Below are 24118 nucleotides of genomic sequence, written 5' to 3' on the forward strand. Positions count from 1 at the left end.
GCCAAGTCATGAGACTCCATACGTTGAATATGAATTAGCTATTACTCATTGTCTCATTCCACATTTACCCAACACCCATGATCCATCTAACTCCATCAATTCAATTCCATGACGCCGTTTTGTTAAGCTTAAAGCTTGTTTATGTACTACAACATCGTCGAGTGGTACTAATTGGTTGTTGGTTTGGGACTCCACTTGATAGGGAGAAACACATTTATAATTAGACACGCATATAGATATGATAAAAAGATTAAAAACACGTTTACTTTTGGTGTTCTCACATAAAGGTAAATTATGGACATTTATTTTTTTAATTTTTGGTGCAAATATGTTCTTTTTACTTTATTAGGTATATGTCCACTGCATTTTAATAGTATTTTTTTCACTTCAGCTGTTCTTTATATTTGTATAATATGTTCTTTTCGTAAAACATCTATATTCCCTCCGTGTTTTTTAAAGTGTTACACTTCCCATTTCCAGCCGTGTTTTTTTAAGTGTTACACTTCTTTTTTGGCAAAAAACTACATTAAAATATTATATCTCTCTCTTCTCATGGTCCCACCCAAACCCACTACTACTTTTTTTTTATTATATCTTTCCACTCATATTCATTACTTTTTAATAAACTATTAACCCCACTATCTTTCTTTTACAATTTTTTAATACTCCAACTACTCCACTTACCTTTTATTTTATTTAAGTCAATTAAATTATCTAAACTATGTGTTGGTCAAACTGTAACACTTAAAAAAACACGGAGGGAGTACAATGCATGGTATGCATGCCTATAAGAGCATCCTTATTCATGAACAAATTTTTTTTTTTTATTCATGTTACTATTCATTAAAAATATATTTTCTCTCTCATATACATAAACCAAACAAATAATTTCCAAAATCCTCCTCTTAACCATGAATAAAAAAAAAGTGTTCATGTTATTATTCACCTACCACACCTCAATTTATCTTTTATTAAAAATTAAAATACATACATAAATAATAATATTATAATCTCATGGATGGACAAACAATTTCAATGAATGGTTTGGAAACCATTCATACTTATTCATCTCACTATTCACCATCACCTAATTTTTTTTACATTATTTTATTCAAATAGTAACCCAAACAATTTTATTTATTTATGATTAAGGTTGCTCTAAGAACCACACACGGATTAAAATGACCATAAAAATAGTTAAATATACTTTTAAATTAACCGTTTTACAAATTGATGTACTCACTTCACACAAGACTTATTTTTACTCCGTGTGTAATTACGTTGAGACTTTGAGAGGGAAAAGACAACTTATTTATCCTTATTATTTTGATGGAAAAAAGACAACTTATTTCATTTTGACACAATTAAGCATTTTCTCTCTTCAAATTCTCTTTCTCTCTCCTCAAATTCACTTAATCTCCAGTTAGTGATTGCAGTTTTTGTGGCAATTTCAAGTGGATTTGCGATTTCAATTTCATAAAAGCACCAAAATTTGCAGGTACTTTCGAATATCACTGTGCATGTAATTTTATTGATTGTTTTTAATTTGCCTTAATTTGATTCGTTTGTTTTTCTAAAATTTGCTATTTGTGGGTATATATACGTTAATTATATAGTCGAATTTGGTTATATAGGATTCTTTCTATGATATGAATTTTGGTATCGAGCAATACTGACGATTGATAAATTGTGTCTTTTTTTTTTTTTTGAATTGATGAATTGTGTCTTGTTATTGCATCAATTTGATGTTTGTAATTGCTAGCAATCGTCAAATTTTCGCATCGAAATGAATAGTTGTTGTTTGTTATTGGAAAAGTTAATGCACCTAATTTTAATGGTTTACTCGTATCAAATCATATTTTTATTATTGAATACTTGTGATGATAAACTCAATTGATTATAACATTTATTAAAAAAGTATTGGTTCTCTAGTTGCCATATCATTTAGTATCGTAAAACTTACAATGAACGATAACCAGCATCCCCCAAACCCCCCTGAATTGCTTGACCAACTGGTCAGATCTAACAAAAAGCCAAAGAGAAAAATTACACAATACTTTTTTGATAGAAATGGTAATGCTATGGCTGACATGGAGGTTGAAGGAATGGGCAATAACCCCATTTCAAATGGTGAATTACAGGCTGCTGGGGCGGGTTTTTCCCATCAACAGCCTCCTCTGAATGGGGTTGGACATAAGTCCTTCAGGGATTTATTGAGAGATACCCAAATTGCTTTCCAGGCTGAATTGGGAATTCAATTTGAAGGAGAGGAGGATGATGTTTCGGATGATGATGAGGCACCAGAAGGGATTGAAGACAGTGATAGATGCCCTATCATTCTTCTTACTAAGGAGGAGAAGAGAGCTATGAGGAAACCTTGGAGGAACACCCTAATTATAAGAATGTTTGATGGCAGTCTTGGTTACATGGGGTTGATGAAAAGATTGAAAAGAAAATGGCAGTTGAAGGGTGAATTAATCCTCACAGATATAGGCTGCAAATATTTCATAGCGAGGTTTAATAATGTGGATGACTACAATTATGTGCTCACTCAAGGACCATGGCTAATTGATGATAAATATCTCACTATTAGAAAATGGACACCAAACTTCATCCCGGAAGAAGCATCCATTAGTGTCTTGACTGTCTGGGTTCGAATTCCAAATCTATCAGTTGAGTATTTTGACAAGGAATTCCTGAAAAAAATTGGAGCAAAGATTGGCAAAGTCATAAGGGTTGACAAATCGACAGCATATGCTGAAAGGGGACAATTCACTGGACTGAGTGTTGAGATAGACCTCTCGAAACCCCTGCTTTCCAAGTTTTGGTTGAAAGGCAAGATATGGAGAGTGCAATATGAAGGCATAAAAATGTTATGTTATAAATGTGGTATGCTCGGCCATGTTGAAGACCAATGTGCATCGAGGCAGCCTTCGAATACTATGATAATTGACAATGTTAATGGTCAGTTAGATGGGGTAGAGCAGCAACATATTGAAGCTAAAGCTAGACCAGAGGAGGTGGACGAATATGGGGATTGGATGTTAGTCAAGAAACCGGGTCGAAAGAGAAACCCGAGAGTGGAAAAACCAGGGTCGGGTATGGGTAAGGATGGTCAAAACCCGGCAAAAAATCAGAGTCAACCCCTTTCAAAAAATGTTACCAAAGTAGCTAATTGTATCGATGGAAGGAAATCTAATTTCGAGATTCTGGCCTCGATGAATGCGGAAGAGGATCAAAATTTGGAGGAATCAATGGGAAAAGATAATCATGCCTTTGCTATAAATTTGGGAAGTGACCAAACTAACAAGGATTTGAATTTATCTATCTCAAATAATGAGAATAATATCCCCACAATAAATCTTGGAGATCAATCCCAAAATTTTTCCAAGAATATTTCCTTTAATTTTGGGAAAAAAGATCAGGAAGTTAGAGGAGGTGGGAAATTTGTTTACAAGAAAAAAGATTCTTCTAAATCACATAAGGCAAGCTCCCAGTCAAACGTGCCTTTGACCCCAATCACTAATATTCTCAACCAAAAAGAACCAAGTCAAAGCCCACAAATTGCCATATCTGAGGGTAAAGAAAACTCGCAAACAATTTTTTCTGAAGCCAACACACAAAAAGAAACAGAGGAAATTCCAGAGGTTGTAGTAGTAAGTTCGAATGATGTCACACAGAAGGAACTCACACATGTTTCCCCCACCTTCGGATGTTATCCAACTAATGGTTCCAACGGACAAGACATTATTCGTGGGACAACCAATGGAGAGACCATATTTGGTCATTGCCGACCCCCTGACGAATGTGTTGGAGGTGAGACTCGAGTCTTGGGAGGAACCGATCCCGGAGCCAATGGAGTTGGTGGTCTACCTTCAGATCCCCAATGAAGTAAGCAGATTATTGAGATTAATCTCAAGTGCATATGTAAGTTCATTACCTTCTACTCCAAGTATAATGGAAGATACCATGCCTAATTTAGCTCCAAACTCTCTGCCTATTTCATTCATGATTTGGAATGTTCAAGGGGCGGGTAGTCGTGCTTTTATTAGCTCTTTAAAAGAAGTAATTAGGAATAATAAGCCTACAGTTTTTGCTCTTGTTGAAACACATATGGGGGGACAACAAGCTGTAAAAATTGCTAATATTTGTAATTATAATGGTCACACACGAGTAGATGCTCAAGGGTTCAGTGGAGGCATATGGATTTATTGGAAGCAAGACCTTGTGACTGTCGAGCCTATCATTAAGCATAATCAGTTTATTACCATGGATATCAAACGTATAGGTGAGGAACCTTGGTACTTCACGGCAGTTTATGCTAGCCCCGACCCTATGAAAAGACATGATTTATGGAATGAATTAAGGGATTTTGCTTCATCTCATAATAAACCTTGGATGATTGCCGGAGATTTCAATGATACTCGCTTCTCTCATGAGCGTAGCACAAGTAGCCCTGAGACTTCTAGAAGGGCAAACCGATTTAATGAATGGGTGGAGAGTATGGAACTTCTTGAAATTGAGTTTAGTGGTCCTAATCATACATGGTCTAGGGGAAATTCTATGGATACCTACACTAGTGCAAGGCTCGATAGAGCTTTATGTAATGGGGATTGGAGTCTACGGTTTGCAAATGCTGCGGCAAAAAATCTCCCTGCCTTCTGATCATTGCCCGATTATTATATCTCCAAATGGTTTTGTTCCTATAGGCTCGGTGAATAAACCGTTCAAATTTCAGGCGGCTTGGCTTACCCATGAGCACTTTCGTGAGTTTATTGAGGAAAAATGGTGCAAAGCTACGCCTCTTGTCCCACAATTACAGAAAATGTCGAAGGAACTTCAAACATGGAATAAGGAGGTGTTCCATAATATTTTTTAAAAAAAGAGAAATCTCCTTGCTCGTATATCAGGTGTCCAACGCTGCCTCTCTGAGCAAAAATCTCGTGATTTATTAAAGCTTGAGTCCAAGCTCCGTAAGGAATTAGATGAGATACTTGAACAAGAGGAGTTGTTGTGGTATCAAAAATCCAGAATTGAGTGGATTAGGGAAGGGGATCGAAATACTTCCTTTTTTCACCTAAGCACAATTGCTAGACGTTGGAGAAATAATATTACGGCTATTAAAGATCAACCGAATGGTGTTTGGCTCTATGATAAGCAGCAAATCCAAGAAAATATTGTTTCCTACTTCAAGACTTTATTCGAAGATGAAGATCAAGAGATTATTGGGCAGCTGCCTTCGGATGTGTTCCCTGAATTTACAACTAGAGATTGGGATTTACTCTCGAGACCTTTTGCTAGATGTGAAGTTGAGAAAGTGGTGTTTGAAATGGGTGCTATGAAAGCCCCGGGTCCGGATGGCTTCCAAGCTCTTTTTTACCAAAAACATTGGGACATCGTGGCGGATAATGTGTATAAAGTAGTTCTTGATGCTTTGAATGGTAAGGGACTCCCGGAAAATTTGAATGACACCTTCATTGTTCTCATTCCAAAAGTGGACAAACCGGAGCTAGCAATGCAATTCCGACCTATTAGCCTTTGTAATGTGGCCTACAAAATTATTACGAAGACGATCGTAAATAGGATCAAACCTATGATGCCCCACTTAACTTCTTGTACTCAAACAAGTTTCGTGCCGGGAAGACAAATAACTGACAATATTGTTATAGTACAAGAAGTGATTCATACTATGAGGAACAAGCAAGGAGGGAAAGGACTTATGGCTATTAAAATTGATTTTGAAAAAGCTTATGACCGTCTTAAGTGGGATTTTATTAGGGACACTTTGTATGATATTCGGTTCCCCCCTCTCATCATAGACTTGATTATGGAATGTATTACTACTTCAACAATGCAAGTGCTTTGGAATGGTGAACCGACCCAATCTTTCAAGCCGGGCCGTGGTATCCGCCAAGGTGACCCTTTGTCACCTTATATTTTTGTGCTATGCATGGAGAAATTAAATCAGCTCATTGAGGAGACCATAATTCAAAATCTTTGGAAGCCTATTTATGCAAGTCGAAATGGACCAAAGCTATCAAATTTATGCTTTGCTGACGATATTATTTTGTTCGCTGAAGCTACTGTTGATCAAGCCATGGTGATACAAGATTGTTTGGCTCGATTTTGCACAAATTCTGGTCAGAAAGTCAGCTACTCAAAGTCTCGTGTATATTTCTCTAATAATATGCACACACAAGATACGGCTGGTATATGTCATGCTCTGGGAATCGATGAAACTGACGATCTAGGGACATATCTTGGAATGCCAACACTCACTAGCAGAGTCACTCGAGACACTTTCGCTCATCTATGTGAAAAGATTGATCGTCGCCTTGCGGGATGGAAATCAAAGTATATTTCTTTAGCGGGAAGAATCACTTTGGCCAAGACAACACTCACCACTATGAGTTCGTATGCTATGCAAACAGCCAAGATCCCTCGTTCAATTTGTGACGATATTGACAAACGCACAAGGCGTTTTATTTGGGGAGGTGATGAGGAGAAGAGACGAATTCACTTGCTATCTTGGGATTGCCTTCAACAACCTAAGGAAAAGGGTGGATTAGGAATAAGATCAGCTCGACAAACCAATGCTGCTTTTTTTGACAAAATTGGGTTGGCGTGTACTCACGGAACCAAATGCTCTATGGTCTCGTGTACTAAGGGCAAAATATTGTAAGGGCCGTTGTGATATTGACATGTTTGAGCCAAAGACGAATATGTCAAATGTTTGGAGGGGCATCTCGGAGAATGCGAAGCTTATTTGTGAAGGGTCGAGGGTGGCTGTTAGTAATGGTGCTACAACCCTTTTCTGGGATCACAATTGGGCCTTAAACAAGCCATTGCGAGCTGTTACTATTAGGGACATTCCAGAGCAGTTGGATGGTGCGACTGTTGAGGAGTTATGGGACATCGAGATTGGATGGAAGTGGGACTTAATTGCCGAGCTGCTTCCTGGTGATATCCTAAGACTCATTGAGGCTCATGCCTTGAGAAAGGATCCAACTACAGGGGATCTCTTGTACTGGGGTAGCTCTAAGCAGGGAAAATTTACTATAAAAGCTGCTATGCAAATCATTCGAAAAGAAGATGAAATAGGACATGACAACACTTGGAAATTAATCTGGAAAATTAAAGTTCAACAACGAGCAAAGGTTTTCTTGTGGCTAGTCATGCACGATAGGATTATGACAAATGCAAATAGAGTGAAGAGAAGTCTGACCAATAGCCCGTGGTGTCCAAATTGTAACACTCAGGAAGAAACAACTCTTCATGCCCTTCAAGACTGCAGAACAGCTAGAGAAATTTGGAGACAAATTGGAGGCCCTGCAGCAGCTCTTAGCTTTTTTACAGGAACTTTGCAGCAGTGGATTGCTCGAAACATTAAAGTTCAAATCAAAAGTGATCGCTCACCTGAAATCTGGCCAACTTATTTTACAATTTCAATTTGGTGGATTTGGAGATGGCGAAATAATGTTGTATTTGGCAAAGCTGATGAAAATCCAATTGATGTGGGTCAATTTTTGCTTACTAAATTCGAGGAAGTATGGAAGGTGTTAGGTGATGGGCAGAGCAGTTCTCAAGCACCAAGAGCTAGACAGGAAATGCTTATCAGGTGGCTGGCTCCTGCTGTAGGATGGCTAGCCTTGAATACTGATGGAGCAGCCAAAGGCTCTCCAGGACCAGCAGGTGGAGGGGGTCTGATCAGGGATGCAGCTGGGAGGATGCTTCATGCTTATGCAATAAAAATAGGGGTGTGTGATGCTTTCATGGCAGAACTCAAGGCAGTAGAGTATGGGTTAGAGCTGGCTAGACGCATGAGAGCAGCAAAACTGCAGCTACAAATTGACAGTCAGTGTGTAATAGCAGCTCTGACTAATCAAGAAATTAATAGAGGACAAGGATATCATATCATCCAAAGATGCAAGCAGCTGATTGATGAAGGTTCGTGGCAAGTGCAAATTATTCATGTGTATCGAGAAGCAAATAGGGCGGCGGACTGGTTAGCAAATCATGGAGTCGACCAGAACAACAACATTGAGTTGATTCAATTCCCTCCTATCGAATTAGGACGTATTTTACATGAGGATAGTGTAGGGGTGGCTTTGCCACGTTTAATTTCTGTTTAGTTTTTTATTTTCCCGGGGCTTGCAGCTCCTCATTCGCACCAAAAAAAAAAAAAAAAAAAAAAAAAAAAAAAAAAACTCAATTGATTATGATAAAAACCTGTTTCTCAATCGGGTTTTGAGGCAGAAGAATTTCTTTTGTATAATTTGGTTTTAATTTTTAATTAGGTTTGGAGAGAGATATAAATTGAAATTTTGGCTGAGAAAGCACCTAATTTTAAAAGTTGTAGTCAAATGAATGCCGGGGAAACAAACTACATTCTTCTTCCAAATGATTTGTTAGGGGGTATCTTTTCAAGGCTGCCTGTGAAAGACTTGTTGCGATTAAGATGCGTCTGCAGGTCATGGTGTGCCCTCATTGACGATTTTAGCTTCATTTTGACACACCACCGTGCTCAGTATGCAATCCACAAAGCAGATGGCGATGTGCCACTCTTCCTTTGGTATCATAAGATAACACATGCAGATCGGTGCTATCTTTTATCTAAACACCAAGGGGATGACGTTCTTTTGAATTTGATATCAGATGTAGAACGTGATAGAAATTCTGTTCTAACTGTTGATCCTAGTGTAATAGTGAAAGCTCTTTGTAAAGGCATTACAAATGGCATTATTTGCTTCGAAATTGAATTGTTTCATAAAGAACGGAGTGACTATGATCTCTATGAATACCGTCTTGGCTTGTGGAATCCAGCCGCAAGAGATTTTAAGATTGTTGCATATCCAAAAGCCCCAGATCATCGGTTTTCTGAAGGCTGTCATGCTGTCATGGGCTTCATGTACGATGCTATGTCTAACGATTTCAAGATTTTGGCAACATCTTCTATTGTGTGTGACCCTGACTCATACATAAGTTTGGGTTATGATATTTACTCACTAAGCACCAACTCTTGGAAGAGGCTTAATAATCAACCAATTTACTTGGGTGTTAGAGGCCTTGGCATTGCTGTTATCTCAGCTTCAACCATGGATGTGTTCGTAAATGGTGTTTGTTATTGGATTGCCTCCTTGTCTACTGGAGACGGAACCAAGGATTGGATCCTTTCTTTTCATTTAAGTACCGAGACATTTAAGTTATCTGATGCACCATAAGGGGTTGTTCAGCCCAGAGTGCATTTATATGATGGGTTCAAATGGGAAATTGGTCTGTACAAAGAATTACTTGCACTATATGTTACCCAGAATCTCGAGCAAGTGGGTAGCGTTGAAATCTGGGTAGTTACTGAATTTGACAATTTGGGAGCTCCAATAGCATGGCAGTGCTTGTTTGTAACTTCACCTATCCATGTACAATATGGTCCATATGCAGTTGGATCACGGCTGGATGGTGATCTTCTGGTCTTACTCGATAATGACGTGCTGTGGGTTTATGATCCCAGAACAAGCCAGTTTCGAGATTTGAGTGTACAAGTTCGTAACTGCTTTATTTATGTAGAGATTCTATTCCCTCTGTCAAGGAGAGTGATCAGGAGTTAATAATGCATCATCTCATCATGTTCTGGATTATGTATGGATTTGTCAAATTGTGGTTTGGATGGTCTCGCATATTATAAGTATTCCCTATTGTATTAATTATCAAACATCCTATTTACTTAGTTTTGAGAGAGCAGCTAAAACTTTTGCCTAATTAGTTGAAGTATGTGGCAATGTCAGTTAAAAAGACATCTTATTTGCTTTTTAAGTGTCAAGTATGTATCAGTTTAAGACGAAACAAATTTGCTTTATAAGTTTTTTGAAGAAAGTGTTTTAATGTTTTCATACTTTAATTAATAATGTTATAGTGTTGTATTATTTTAAATCATGTGGAATAGAATTGGTCTGAGCAGCTGATGCATGAAATCTCATTTGCCACTGTCTATTAGGTCTAAGTGATCCATCTATTATGGCAGAGGCTAGCGTTCCTGTGGCAAGAGGGGATGATCATCAATATATGAGGTAGTCTTTTTGTTTGTTGTGTTGGAAGCTTATTAGCTCAATTGGTCGAGCACTGTGATTTCACAGGATGTAGATTCTGCAAAGCATGCATTAGATTACAAATCCTTGAGAAATCTACTTCAGGATTCTGAAAGTACTGTTGCAAGTTTGAGATCAGAAATAGAGGCCTTGAAGCACTTAGGAAATGATTGAGGAACAATTTGAAATTTACAAGATGGGAAATGAAGATCTGAATTTGAAGCTTTTGGCAGTCAATTCTAGAATGGATGAATCCCACCAAAAGATTGCATCCTTACTGGAAGAGATGAAGAATAAGGAGAATCATTGTGAAGAGTTGGAGGCAAAATGCCACAATTTGCAGGTCCAACTAAAGAGGTATACTTAACTGTCTTTGTCACATTTGCACTTGGCAGAACTCTGGTAGACTTTTGCAATCGTGTTGATTAATTTGAATTATCTTGAGCTTTTAAAACTGCTGTTTGAATTACTAATTTGTTGATATCAGGGTGCAAAAGGCGGATACCATGAAACGTCTCGATCAAGGCAAAAAGCAACTTAAAAATGTAAGTTATATTCCTTTCATCTACATGTACATAAAAAAATGAAATAGAAGGTGTTAACAAAAATAAATGCCTGCATATCTATACTCCAATGGGAAGACAACATGTATAACTTTGTTCTTCACCTTGAAACTTTTAGACGAGGGCCCCTAAGTTCATACAGGGAAAAACATGTTTGAATATGTTTATAGAATAGTATATATGAATGGATCCATTATTCCTTGTTGAAATTTGAACTGAAATATGAAATGGTCTGTAGGAATGGGAAATATCAGGAGCTTCAGAGAAGCTAGCAGAGTGCCAAGAAACCATTTTACATTTAGGAAGCAATGGCCTCATCACGGGATGCTGTGGTTTCAGACAAATTCATCTCCACTCCAACTAGGAGTGCTCCTGGTGTTACCTCAACCCCGGAATCTGAGAAAAAGCTAGCTAGCCAAAGGTCCTCTCTGCTGGACCAAATGCAATATACTGATGAACCTGATCAACTTGAATCACCAAAAACCAAGGAAATTATATGTACCAACAATCATTCTGGTTCACAAAATACTGGTAATGTTGTTGCAAAGATAAACGATGACATTGCTTTGGGTCCTTTGGCTATTGTACTATACCAAAAACCACAGGTGGACTTTTTAAGAAGCTCTTGAGGAGAAAAAAGAAAGGTATTAGTAAAAAGATGCAACTTCCATTTGAGGCCTGAGACACATGAAAGCAATAACTGATGCATGGAAATCTCATTTGGGCTGATTTCGGAGTTGAATCTAGTTGAGTTGAGTGATTCTTTGTTCTAGTCCCACGATGTTTATTTTATAAAAAATCTTTTTAATGTTTTCATACTTTAATTAATGCTTATATGTAGCCCTAAGGGCTATGTATAACATTTTCCTTAATGGGTAATGTTGTAGTGTTGTATTATTTTAAATCATGTGGAATAGAATTGGTCCGAGCAACTGATGCATGGAAATCTCATTTGGGCTGATTTCGGAGTTGAGTCTAGTTGAGTTGAGTGATTTTCTGTTCTAGTCCCACGATGTTTATTTTATAAAAAATCCTTTTTTTTTTCTTTTCTTTTTTTTTTTTTTTTATTAAAAAAAATCAAAAAACATTCATTTTCTAATAAAGTCAAAATGTGTCCATATATTTTAGGTTCAATTTTCAAATTTCAATCTCGGTTAAGTAATTGGGTATTAGTCATATCAATTAAAATTATACACGTCATATACTTTACTAACCCATCAGTACGTGTTCATTTGGATTCCACAGATAGAAGATTTACTTTAGCATGATAATGTAAGACCAATTTTTTTGGTGCAAATTATTTAAGACCAATTTCATTATAGGTGACTATTGAGTTCCACATCACAACAATTTGATCACAATTGGGTCAATTATAGGCAAGACTCGTTTGGGTAGAATTTACTTGGGTTGAAATATTCTCGGTTCTAGTACTAAGAATGTGGACCGGATCCATGCAAGTTGTTTTATGCAATATGTAGCTATAGTTTTAATAATAGACAAAACTGCAAAACACATCTACTTGCTATTTGCGAGTATTGCAACATGTCTACAATTCAAATTTCCAAATTTAGTTATTAATATTGGGAACACATGCATCATTCTTGTCTAGCAGAACATTCACAAACTGTGCTGATTTATCTTCAGTAACCTTGAGCTTTAACTTAGTACAAGAATTTGATTCAGGATGCCTTACAGTAACTTCATAATCCCCAAGAAGCAACACTACTTCTTCATAAAACCCATGTCCATTGGTTGAAATCTTCAATGGTTTCGAGCTCCACAATTCCTCGATCAGCTTATCAATTACATCTCCGGTTGGTGTGGTCTTAAAGTCTTGATCAATGTCAATCAAACACATCTTGCACTCCTTGCTGAACGGCGAAGTGGGCCATATCACAATTCCTTTGACAGCAGGGTGTGAGTATCCCTCCCTCAAAACTTCCTCTAGATACTCTGCCTGCTTATAACAGTTTTCGACATATAAATTAAACTGTTACATACTATACACTGATATGTGTAATACTGTTGCTTTACATATTAGAATATAAAGATTTCAGATTCACAAATTATGTGTATTCCTTAATATTGAGATGATGCACTCTGCCACTCTTTCGCGCTATCAGTGAACATAAAGAATTCAAATGCATAGATCATTATATTTTTTCCTGATCTCATTAAGCACAAATTCTAATTTTTAATAAGAAGTATATGTATATAAATATGTGTTTTATGGACTTGTAACAAGAGTCAGTGATTGTACCTGGTTCGCGCCTTTATCAACAAAGACTTCAGTAAGCCAAATAGGGAATCCCATTGAAGCTAAGTAGTCAATTCCTGCTCTCATGTAAGCAAAGTTAGGCTGACCAGGAGCAAACCGCGATTCTAACCCTATTCCCATAGGCAACATCTTATTACCACTACTCCTTTCCTTGTAATATGAAACAATCCTTTTCAACTTTCTAGCATATTTTGCAGGCATTGACTCTTCATCTTCGCTATCCTCTATCGTGCTATAATCATTCATGAACAAAATCGGCTTTTGATCAAGCTCATAAGTTCTAGCATAAATCTCTGCTGAAGCATTTTTACCAAGTTTATTCTCATAGAACCTAAAATGCAAGTTCTCATTCATAACATCCCAATGAATCAATCTCCCTTTATACCTTAAAACAACCGATTTCAGCCTCTTTTCAACTAGTTTTTCCAACTTCTTTGGGTTGATGTTGAGATTTAACCAAGTGGGTTGGTACTTTGGATCGTCCCAAAAGATATTATGACCTCGAACATCAATGTTGTTCTGCTCACAAAATTTTAGCATCGCGTCAGGAATGGTATAGTTTTCTTTTCCTCGCGTCTTTTCTTCTGTGAAGTACCATTTCATTTCGTTACCAAAAGCAGTGACTGAGAATCTTGAGGCAATAAACCAATCTCGGTACTTTGTACTATTTAGGACGTTCAAGTTCATTTCACATCCAACTGGAAATCCTGCCTTTGTTTGCTTCAGAGTAATCTTTGCTCCTCTTACTGCTACCTTCTTTTCGTTTGTCACTTGAAATTTCACCTTACGCTTTCTCACCTACATGAACGATGATTTCAGTCTCAGCTCGCTCTATTTATCTGATTTTTACTCAACTAAAAACTGATAATTAAGACTGTAAATATCCAATACAACTTCAAATATGTTTGCCTTTTTTTTTACCTTTGCAATGGTTGATTCTTGGTGCAATCTCCATTGCTTCTTAGTAAACGGTTGCAACGATACATTATTAACCCAGACTTCAACACATGTGTTATTAGTCTGCATATACAATTGTTAGAAACTTGCATAATACAGAGTTATAAAGCATAAAAATAGGTCCATTTCTCAAAATTACACAAAAATTATTTCTCCTAGGGAAATCATTTTTGACAGCAGTACATTTACCTCAAAAGTTAAATCAACCGTGCCAGTAAAATTTGCAACGATGCCACCTTTAAGCATGCTCCAACATCCTTGCTCGGCTATGACAGTACCGCCATGGAGATATTTACCACAAGGGCTTCTAAATTTAACAGCTACAATTTCACTGCCCTCGCTTATTTGTATCCATGCTGTTAAATTTCAGGCTGATTATAATTTTATCAAAAATTTATGATCCAAGTCTTCTAATTAAGAGAATGAGTTATATTGCATGAAACTAGTGGCATGTCATATGTAAACTAACAAGTAAAATGTGAAATCTGTGATGGCTGGATTAATTTCGGTCAATTGCTTGATTTGTAGCTAATTAGTATTATATGAGCTAATTTAGCTAGTGATGTCTTGGTGGTTATGATTTGAGACGGACATACAGTGAAGGTTTAAAGGAAATTCGCGACTTAAGTGAACAAATGTTCATAGGCTACCAACTGAGAGATTATGTAACACTTCTATGTATCAAGAAATAAAGATAGTAAAGCATAAGATTGAGGAAAAATGTAACAGGCCCAAAAAGAACAAACCACTTCAAAAGAATACAAAAGAACAGCCAACTAGCTAGCTAAGAGACTAAAAGTCCTTGCATTTTTGTCGATTCAATGCATGTACCATACTTGTTAAAGAGACAAAGGGAGGAGGCAGGGAAATATGGAGGAGAAAGACAACGACAAAGGCGAGTATAGTAGGACTGTAGAATATACTCTCAAAGAATTGTAATCAATGCTCCATAAACGAATACAACAATTTACTGTACTACGAGTTAGTCTCACCCAATACTTTTGTGTCGGACCAACAACATATGATTCCTAATTAGTTATAATAACGAAGTTTTAACTTGCTTAATCAAATCTCTTTAATTATGAATTCCTAAAGAAAATGAAGTTAGTTCATGTTACCTGAAAATGCATAAAGTTTTCCACCCTCAATCAAAACCCTCTGAGAAAGGCCATCAGATGGATGTGTCCTGTTAATAGCTGCGATAAATTTGTTCCCACTTTTTGTTACCCTTTCTTGGATCCTCCCTGGTCCGAAAACAGTCCATTCTTCGATACCATCATCGAATTCTGGATTTTGTATGATCCCTCCACCATATTGAGCTTTCCAAGCTTCCTCCAAACACTACAAAAACATACAAAAATGCTTGTATTAGAACCTTCTGCTCAATCTAGGATATTAAAACTCGATTGTAAGAGCCGGATTTTTTGTAAAAAACTGTCTACATTCCAATGAGTTTAGTACCTCTGTAGTTGCTGAATAATCATACTTCAAAGCTTGTATGATAACCCCTGCATCAATTAAAAATCCGAAAATTTAGTAAAAGACAACAATACTATAATACAATTGACAATAAGGATGCGAAAATTTAGTAAAAATTTAAACTCACTAATGATATAATAGACCAATAAGTACAATATAATCGAAAATTACACGAGGCGAATCCTAGACATTACCATTATTGTAGGAGAAGAGGAGCAGAAAGAACGCATGCCATAACAAGAAAGTAATAATCTTCATTTCACTCAAGACAATGTAAGATGTTAAATTCAACCTAGCAATTGCATACTCTCAAAATTTAAGAGGATATGATTTTTGTATCTTAGTATATACAAAAATATAAATTATGGCTTACAGCAAGTGAAGTGAAATTTGAGTTAAATAACAAAAGAAAACACCAAAATGACAAACTATGACCTACACAAGAAATTTTACAAAGTTTTTGCAAAAATAGTTGAATCATGTGACAAAAAAAAGAGACATGTCAGCTTAAGTGTGTAGTCTTTACTAAATCATGATTGCACAGAAAATGAAAATAATTACTAAAGAAAGAAAGAAAGAAAGAAAGAAAAAAACAAAACGATATCAGAACATGCATCTAGGTCATTAGGATAGGTACGTGGTCCAGTGTTTTGCAATAAGACACACTTAATTTTTTCTATTTAGAGGTGCTTAATTTAAGGATCTTCACAACTCGAGATTGGTTTATATACTCTATCAAACTGTTATACGTATATTAGTATTGTACTAGATTTTGTCTAGTTCCCTTGCACATTATATTCTTGGTCGTGTACTCATGTGACAACCCTTTATTCCGCTCTTGACCTTTAAAACAAGCTGTATTTTATATTTAAAAAAAAAAAAAAAAAAATGGAACGAATCTATCATCCTACTTCCTACGTACACAATTTTGGGTCCAAAAAAAAAAAAAAAATTTCCTACTCAATTTAATAAGTAAAAATCAATATGATAGACTTTTTTTTTTTTTTTTTCATAGGAAATATGATAGACTTTAAATTAGAGAATAAGACAATTAAAGAAACGAAGGAAGCATTTAATTGCAAGCAATCTAGCTAGCTAGTTGATTGAATTTCACAGTTCATTTTTTGTATTCATACATACATGTGAATATATCTTATTGAGCCCTAACAATGTCAATGTCTCCGGGATCTTGTTATGCCAGTTTTGTGGATCTAATTTTAGTTATTGAATTATTATATAACATAAACGGTGACTGTAGATCATTGTGAATTTAAAATGTGATTTGTGACAATTAATATATAACTAAATATCCCTTCATGAACAAGTAATTGATTTTGCTCAAATTAATGAGGAATATGTGACGTATTATGTATGAAGAGAGTAATAGGCTTCTCAAGTGCTTTTCATCAATAAAAGAGCTCCTTTGCAGAAATGATGCTTCGGAGTACAAGTCATATCTAGAAAAGTTTCTTTTGGGAACAAAAGCTTCACAATAGAAGTTTCATCGAGAGAAGCATGAAGACTAAAGTATTTTTTATATTTTAATATTTATGTAAATGTAAGTGAATCGGATTAAGACTTTACTGTAAATTTAAGGATAGTTTTCAAATGGCTACAATAAAATTGTAGTCATTGTGTTAAAACAAATCACAACCATTCATTTATATTGACTAACCTAAACCGCTGATATGGTTTATTTTTATTTTATTTTAAAAAAATTTGACAAAAAAAAAAATTGTAAAAACTACCACGATCAGTTTCTTCTTTATTGATTAGTCTATATTTTTTTCCCATTTACTTCTCTTCATTCAATGATTCAATCTTTGCCTGTGATCCACGTATACTGGTTATAATTATTTGCTATTGGCTCCAAGTTCAACCATTGTTGTCTTCTCGCAATGGATGGGATAACAAAAGCCGCATGTCTGTTTTGTATGTGCTTTTTGCGCATAGTGATATACTGATATGGCATTAGATCAAGTCAATTGTTGCCTCTGAATCTGGCATCCAATTAAGGTTGCTTGAATTTTTTGCAATATGTATCCAATTTAAAATAAAGAAAACAAAGAAGTAAAGGGAAAAAATTACTGAGTAAGAAGAAATTGATAAGATCGAAAACTGATAGGAATGTGATAGTTTTAAAAAAATCTTGTTCAAATTTCTTTTTTTTAAAAAAAATAAGTAACCATATCAACGGTTCACATTAATCAATTGAAATTAACTATTATGATTTGATTTAATATAATGACCACAATTTTATTGTGGCCATTCAAAAGTCATCCGTAAATCTTAAAAAAAAAACTTGATATTTTAAATATCGAAAGTCAACACCTAATGAACGGATAAGTTAAATTTTATCAATTGGAGGCTTGAGATTCACTACATACATCATAGTGGCTACATTTTTATTTATGGTTCATTGCAAAATTAGCCTATTGCATTAATATTGGATATTAACTGAGATTTTCCTTTTGAGGTTTTCTCAAGTCAGTCACCTACTCTTTATTTATTTGTCTCTTGATTGACCTGAATACACACCACCTTCCCCACAAGATTATATTTAATTTATAATTTTTTTTTAATTTCTAAACAATAGCCAACCTGGTTTAGAAAATACTCCATATTTACCAATTTACATTGGTATAATTAAAGAAAATTTCAATATAATAGGTTTTAATAATTGCATGTTTACGTCAATAAAAAAAAGTGATTGCAAAATATTCTGGTGAGCTAATTTATTCTGCTTACTAATGATTTGTATTATAAGCGTAAAAAAATAATGATTGCAAAATGACAAAGTAAATAAGGGGTAAGAATTACATAGTATATAAAAGGTAAGAATTACATAGTATATAAAAGGTAAGAATTATGGAGTACATAACACAGACTAACAAATTAACAAATTAATATGAAGTAAATAAGGGTAAGAATTACGAAGTACATGAACTAACACATGGCTAACAAAATTAATACGGAGTTAATAAAGGGTAAGAATTACGGAGTAATGTATATAGTAAACATTAATCATATTATATATATATATATATATAGTTAGAGAAGAGAAGATTAATTCAAGTATACAGAACACAGTGGTAAAAAAAAAATTCATATCAATTGCTTTAATAACTAGATTATTAGTTTTATGGTTTTATTACATCTTACTCATTAATTATACTCTAAAAGTATACAAAATAATCCTATTATTTAAACTATTTCTAAAATCAGGAATATTTTTGTGAACATATGGGGTAACGAATGGATAACATTGCGGAACTCGCTGTCAGTCAATACAAATGCGAAATTCCATCAAATACTTGATGGTGGAGGATGTCATGCATCTACTTTGAAAGTTTTGTCGTTATCCCTCTCAAATACCGTTTTAAAGTATAAGCCATAATAGGAGAAGGTTTAAAACCTATAACCAAAGGACATAATTAGAACATAAAACACTTTTAATAATCTAAGTATATACCAAGTATGTTTTGTAAAATTCACTAGTTCACTATGTGTCAAATTTATGTTGTTCTGAAAATAAGTTACGAGTGGTAAGCCTAAACAAGACTCATGTTTTCTTTACTCATGTCTCCAAAAATTCATGTTACTTTGTTGAAATCTTGGCCAATATATGGTCATGTCATTCGCAAGAAACTATATTACATGAGGTATAAATAATTAAAATTATAACAATTTGTATTACTTTAAAAAAAGTGTAGGAGTATAAATAGTACTCAATTAAAATTGTAACAATTTGTATAAATAATACAAGTAGCATACTAACTTGTTATACACTTACGTTATAAGGTCATGAGGTAGTGAAGTGCATCTTATCCACTGTGCAAAGAGAATTTATGTCTGGCTGTTGGGACTTAATTCCATGCATGTGGCTTTGTATATCCCTTTGGCCATTATAGCGCCAAGATAGCAATGTCTAATGATGGGGGAGAAGTATTATAAGAAGGGGAGGATGATTAAAAAGAGATGGGTAAATATCTAATGAAAAGAATAAGAAAAAATGTAAAAACCATTTTTGTCTGTGTCTTTAGTGTGCTATAAAACAAGTATTGTTTTATATTTAATTAGTTGTAATTTGTAATTTTTTTGAGAAACTTGAGTATATCGACCATCTAGCTTTATATCACAAGGTAGTTATTATTGATTATCTATTTATATTGGGGTCTTGGGGATAGTCAATTTTTTAGAGCAAGTATAATCTTTGCATGATTCAACAATAATTCCTTGTCCTGCTGTTGGGACCTTGTTGCATGTTGTGACTTTGCATATCCCCTAAGCCATTGTAGCGCCAGCAAAGTCTGATGATGGGGTGGATGATGATTATAAAAAGGGGAGGAGGATGATTAGAAGGAGAGGGAGGTGGAGAAGCAAAAGTAGTAAATATCATAATGAAGAGAATAAAAAAATATATAGAAACTCGCCAGCCACGGAGAAAGTATCTTGCGGAATATATATTCCATATTCACTATAATATTCTTTTTATAATATGTATTATGAAAATGATATATTTTATATTATTTTTATAATATATTTTATATCAACTTATTAGGTATAATATTACTTTTTTCAAAATACATTTTATGATAAATAGTTTCGTACTACCAATGTAAATAATACCTCTTTGTTTGTTAGGCTAACCAAAATAAATAATACCTCAGCTAATTTTGTATAGAAATTTTTTTTTGAATGCATTTTGTTATACTAATATAATTGGTTTTAAAATTTGATCTAAAAACCAAAATTAACTAGCGTAACAAAGGGGAGCATTATTAATTTGGGTAGTTAGGAAATTATTAACATAATACTATCTCTGTGTTTTCATACTTGCAACATACTTTTTTTATAACTGTATGAGCTGAGGTCAGAAGTGATTAGATTATGTAAACAGACGAATTATGCTATAAAATTTAAATCGTAACAGCTTGTCACTTACTTCTTATTGGCGGTATAATTTGTTAATTAATTTGTTTGTTTATTTAGTCTAATATCTCCCTTAAAGTGTGTGTCAAAGTAGTGTGTTGTAACTAAATGAAAATGAAGGAATTATGTATTTCGTAAAAAAAAAAGTATTATTAAATATTAAAAAAATATAATAATGAATATGGATAGAATTTACTTTTGTTATATATTTTTTACTAATAAAAATATATTAATAGTCAAAATTACGTCTCAGCAAATGTGCTGAAAAAGCTAATGCATTAAAAACAGAAAGATTTGCTAGCTCAAGCAACTTTAATCAAATCCATTATAATCATACTAGCTAAAATCATTGCATGACTATATTAGACTACAACTCCTTTTGCATGCCCCCGGTTTACAATAATTTTATTGTACATCGAACATTTTTGCGAAAAGTGACCCTTTTTCTTTATAAAAGTGACCCTTTTTCTTTACAAAAGTGACCTTTTTTATTACAAAAGTGACCCCTATTTTCACAAAAGTGACCTTTTTTTTTACAAAAGTGACCTTTTTTTTTTACAAAAGTTACCCTTTTTTTACACAAAAGTGACCCTTTTTTTACACAAAAGTGACCCTTTTTTTTTCCACAAAAACAGAGTATCAAAATAAAAAAAAAATAAACACAAAATGCAAAAGTTAACCCAATGGTTCTACTTTCATCCCGTATCTTTATCTCTCCTCAAAACTAAACATTTCCACCATTAACAAACCTTCAAATTCTCTCTCCTCCATCAAAACCTCAACCCCCTTCTCCCTCTCCGTTACCAACTGCAAGTCCTCATATTTTTCCCTTCATAGTTGTCGTCATCGTCACCTCTGCCGCCATAGTCATCACCACCTCCGCCGCTGCCATGTTTGCCACCATCAAAGTAGATGAGGTGAAATGATAGATACCCACAATAAGGTATACTGTATATGCAATTGGGGTCGAGGCATTCGGAGTTGTTGTAATCCCGGACTTCAAACTCGACAAATCGGGGGATGGGAGGAGGTCAGAAGCGCTGGAATTGGGGTGGTCAGCAAGGTCGAAATCGGAGGGGGACGCCGGATTCTTGGGAGAAGCTAAGGGAGTGGTGGTTTGACGGTGAGTGTTTCAGCCTGATTTACACTAATTAGTGTAAACCGGATGTTTTTAAATATTTGTGATTAGATTATACTTCTTTATGATCCATTTTGACTCGACCCCTTTAATTTAGCTAGAGCACAATTTCCCATTAGATGTGATTAAGTTTTAGTTAATATGCCCCACATAAGTTATCACAAATATATATATGCCCCTCATAAGTTTAAATCATTTATGAGATGGATCATACCCTTAATTAGCTTTTTATTAATTCGACTATAATCCAAATTTTGTACATGTCATGAAGATCATAATCTGAAGTATAAATAAATACATGGCGCATGCAATACAAGTGGTCAAAACATGACAAAACAACCTAAAAATCGAAGTAATTAACTCTTAAAATCCGTTGCCTTGGACCCTCCACCATCGGCGATCCGCCTGCTCTGCCGGCCGACCCCCTTCATTTCCCCCCTTGCCTATTTAAAAGGTTTTTTTTTTCGCAAAATGGGACATTTAAAAGATTTTTATTTTTTACAAATTTTCCTAATTAAAATAAAAAATTGTGCATCTTTATCTTAATTCTCTATCTCTATTAAAAAAAATAAAAAAAAAAAATCCTACTTTTCTTAACAGCTAAACTGTATACCTAACACCTAGTGTAGTGGCAATTTCAAGGGGTGTTGCGATTGGAATTTCATTGTTGCAGGTACTTCGAATTTCGTTGCTTTGATATTTTTTTTTTTTTTTTTTTTCTCTATAATTTCGTTTTTCATATAATTTTATTTGATTTTTTGTTTGTGCGTATATACGTTGATTATATAGTCGTATTTGATGGGTACGTAACTAGGTACTACTATGTAGTAATTTATTGAATCCAATAGTATTTTTTGTGAATGTTGAAGAATGTCGTATGTTTGGGATTTCTTTGATATGAAATTTGTCACCACTCAATATAAACGATTAAGATGCGTCTGCAAGTCATGGAGTGCCCTCATTGACGACTATAGCTTCATATTGATGCACCACCATGCTCAATATGCTATCAGCAAAGCAGATGGCGATGCGCCACTCCTCCTTTGGTTTCATATGATGTTAATACATCCAGATCAATGCTATCTTTTTTCTAAACACGGAGCGGATGACGTTCTTTTGAATTTGATATCAGATGTAGAACGCGATAGAAAATTTGCTCTCACTGTTGATCCAAATATAATAGTGAACACTAAATGTAGAGGCAGCGGAAATGGCATTATTTGCTTTAACATTGAATTGTTTAATAATAAACGAGGGGACTTTGAATTCTATTGTGGGTTGTGGAATCCGGCCACAAGAGATTTTAAGATTGTTGCATTTCCAAAAGCCCCAGATCAATCGTTGCCTCGATGTTCCTGTGTTGTTGGCTTCATGTATGATGCTTTGTGTAACGATTTCAAGATTATGGCAAAGACTTGTATCGTGTCTCACTCTGACAGCCCATACATAAATTTGGCTTATGATATCTTCTCACTAAGCACCAACTCGTGGAAGAGGCTTAGTAATCAGCCAATTTACTCGGGTACTTGTGGCCCTGGCCTTGCTATTGTCTCACCGTCGACCATGGATGCGTTTGTAAATGGTGTTTATTATTGGATTGCCTACTTGTCTAACGATGATGAAACCAAGAATCGGATCCTTTCTTTTCAGTTAAGTACCGAGACGTTTTAAGTTATCTGATCTACCACAAGGGATTGTTCAGCCCATGAACATGAATATAGATCAATTGTTCGGACGGGAGATTGGTCTTTACAAAGAATCTCTAGCAGTATATGTTACCCAGAATCCCAAGCAACAAGTTGGTCACGTTGAAATCTGGGTAGTTACCGAATTTGACAATGTGGGAGCTCCAATAGCATGGCAGTGCTTGTTTGTAACTGCACCAGTTCATGTAAGTTCTGGTCCATACGTCGCGGGATCACGGCTGGATGGTGATCTCCTGGTCAAAATTGATGATATGCTTTGGGTTTATAATCCCACAACAAACAAGTTTTTGGAAAGGAGCATAGCAGTTTCGCAGTGCTTTAGATATGTAGAGAGTCTACTTCCTCTAACAAGGAGAGTGATCAGGAGTTAATAGTGCATCATCTTTTGCTATGGCCAATGGATTTGCTTCAAATTGTGGTTTGGATGCTCCTTCTTACAAATCAAACATATTCTTGTATGTTGTATTAAATATTCTTTATATTACGGTCTCTATATTATGTTTATTGCAGTATGATTCTTTCTTTGGTTTACAGTTTACACTCTAATTAATAGAATTGGTCCAACTTGTATGCTAATGAGGACTAATCAAGTCAACTACCATATAGACCACCACAACTCGAGGGAGTAAAATACCATTGATAGGCAATCCATGTAGCTTATCCTAGATTTGCTTGAGCAACTTTAATCAAATCCGTTATAATTTACTTTCATCATTCTGGCTAAATCCCTTGTGTTGTTATATTAGACTATACTTCTCTATGATCCATTATTTTGACCCCACCCCTTGATTTAACTAGAGCTCAATTTACAATTATAAGTGATTAAGTTTAAATTAATACACCCCAAAATTCTAATCATTTATGAGATGGATCTTACCCTTAATCAACTTTCTATTAATTGGACAATAATCAAAATATATACATGTAATGTAGACCATAATCTAAAGTATAAATACCAGAGTAAATTATCTCTCGTGTTTTTG

General features: G+C 34.9%; 3 protein-coding genes across 6 annotated transcripts; 2 read left to right on the forward strand and 1 right to left on the reverse strand.

Moving 5' to 3' along the window:
• Positions 1-1362: 1362 nt before the first annotated feature.
• LOC145582553 (uncharacterized) lies at positions 1363-11617 on the forward strand. 4 transcript variants are annotated; one of them, XM_081639534.1, is made up of 5 exons: positions 1363-1498; positions 9992-10064; positions 10188-10439; positions 10570-10627; positions 10884-11617. In XM_081639534.1, exons 3-5 carry the CDS (start codon positions 10249-10251, stop codon positions 11007-11009), a joined length of 375 nt encoding a protein of 124 aa, XP_081495660.1. In that variant the 5' UTR covers positions 1363-1498; positions 9992-10064; positions 10188-10248; the 3' UTR covers positions 11010-11617. The 4 variants fall into 4 exon arrangements, with proteins under 4 accessions (XP_081495660.1, XP_081495659.1, XP_081495663.1 ...); XM_081639537.1 differs by having other exon boundaries at positions 1369-1498; positions 10019-10064; XM_081639533.1 differs by having other exon boundaries at positions 9992-10439.
• Positions 11618-12169: 552 nt separating this feature from the next.
• Positions 12170-15815, reverse strand: LOC145582554 (endo-1,4-beta-xylanase 5-like). Its single transcript, XM_081639538.1, has 7 exons — positions 15554-15815; positions 15342-15388; positions 14999-15221; positions 14070-14236; positions 13845-13943; positions 12906-13721; positions 12170-12602 (listed from the first exon to the last, which is right to left on the reverse strand). The coding sequence occupies exons 1-7, from the start codon at positions 15615-15617 to the stop codon at positions 12213-12215; spliced, it is 1806 nt and encodes a 601-aa protein (XP_081495664.1). The 5' UTR covers positions 15618-15815; the 3' UTR covers positions 12170-12212.
• Positions 15816-22299: 6484 nt separating this feature from the next.
• Positions 22300-23100, forward strand: LOC145581412 (putative F-box protein At3g16210). Its single transcript, XM_081638422.1, has one exon. The coding sequence runs from the start codon at positions 22300-22302 to the stop codon at positions 23098-23100; it is 801 nt and encodes a 266-aa protein (XP_081494548.1).
• Positions 23101-24118: the final 1018 nt, after the last annotated feature.

This window comes from Chenopodium album, chromosome 15 (genome assembly GCF_948465745.1).
Source record: "Chenopodium album chromosome 15, dcCheAlbu1.1, whole genome shotgun sequence".
NCBI lineage: Eukaryota > Viridiplantae > Streptophyta > Magnoliopsida > Caryophyllales > Amaranthaceae > Chenopodium > Chenopodium album.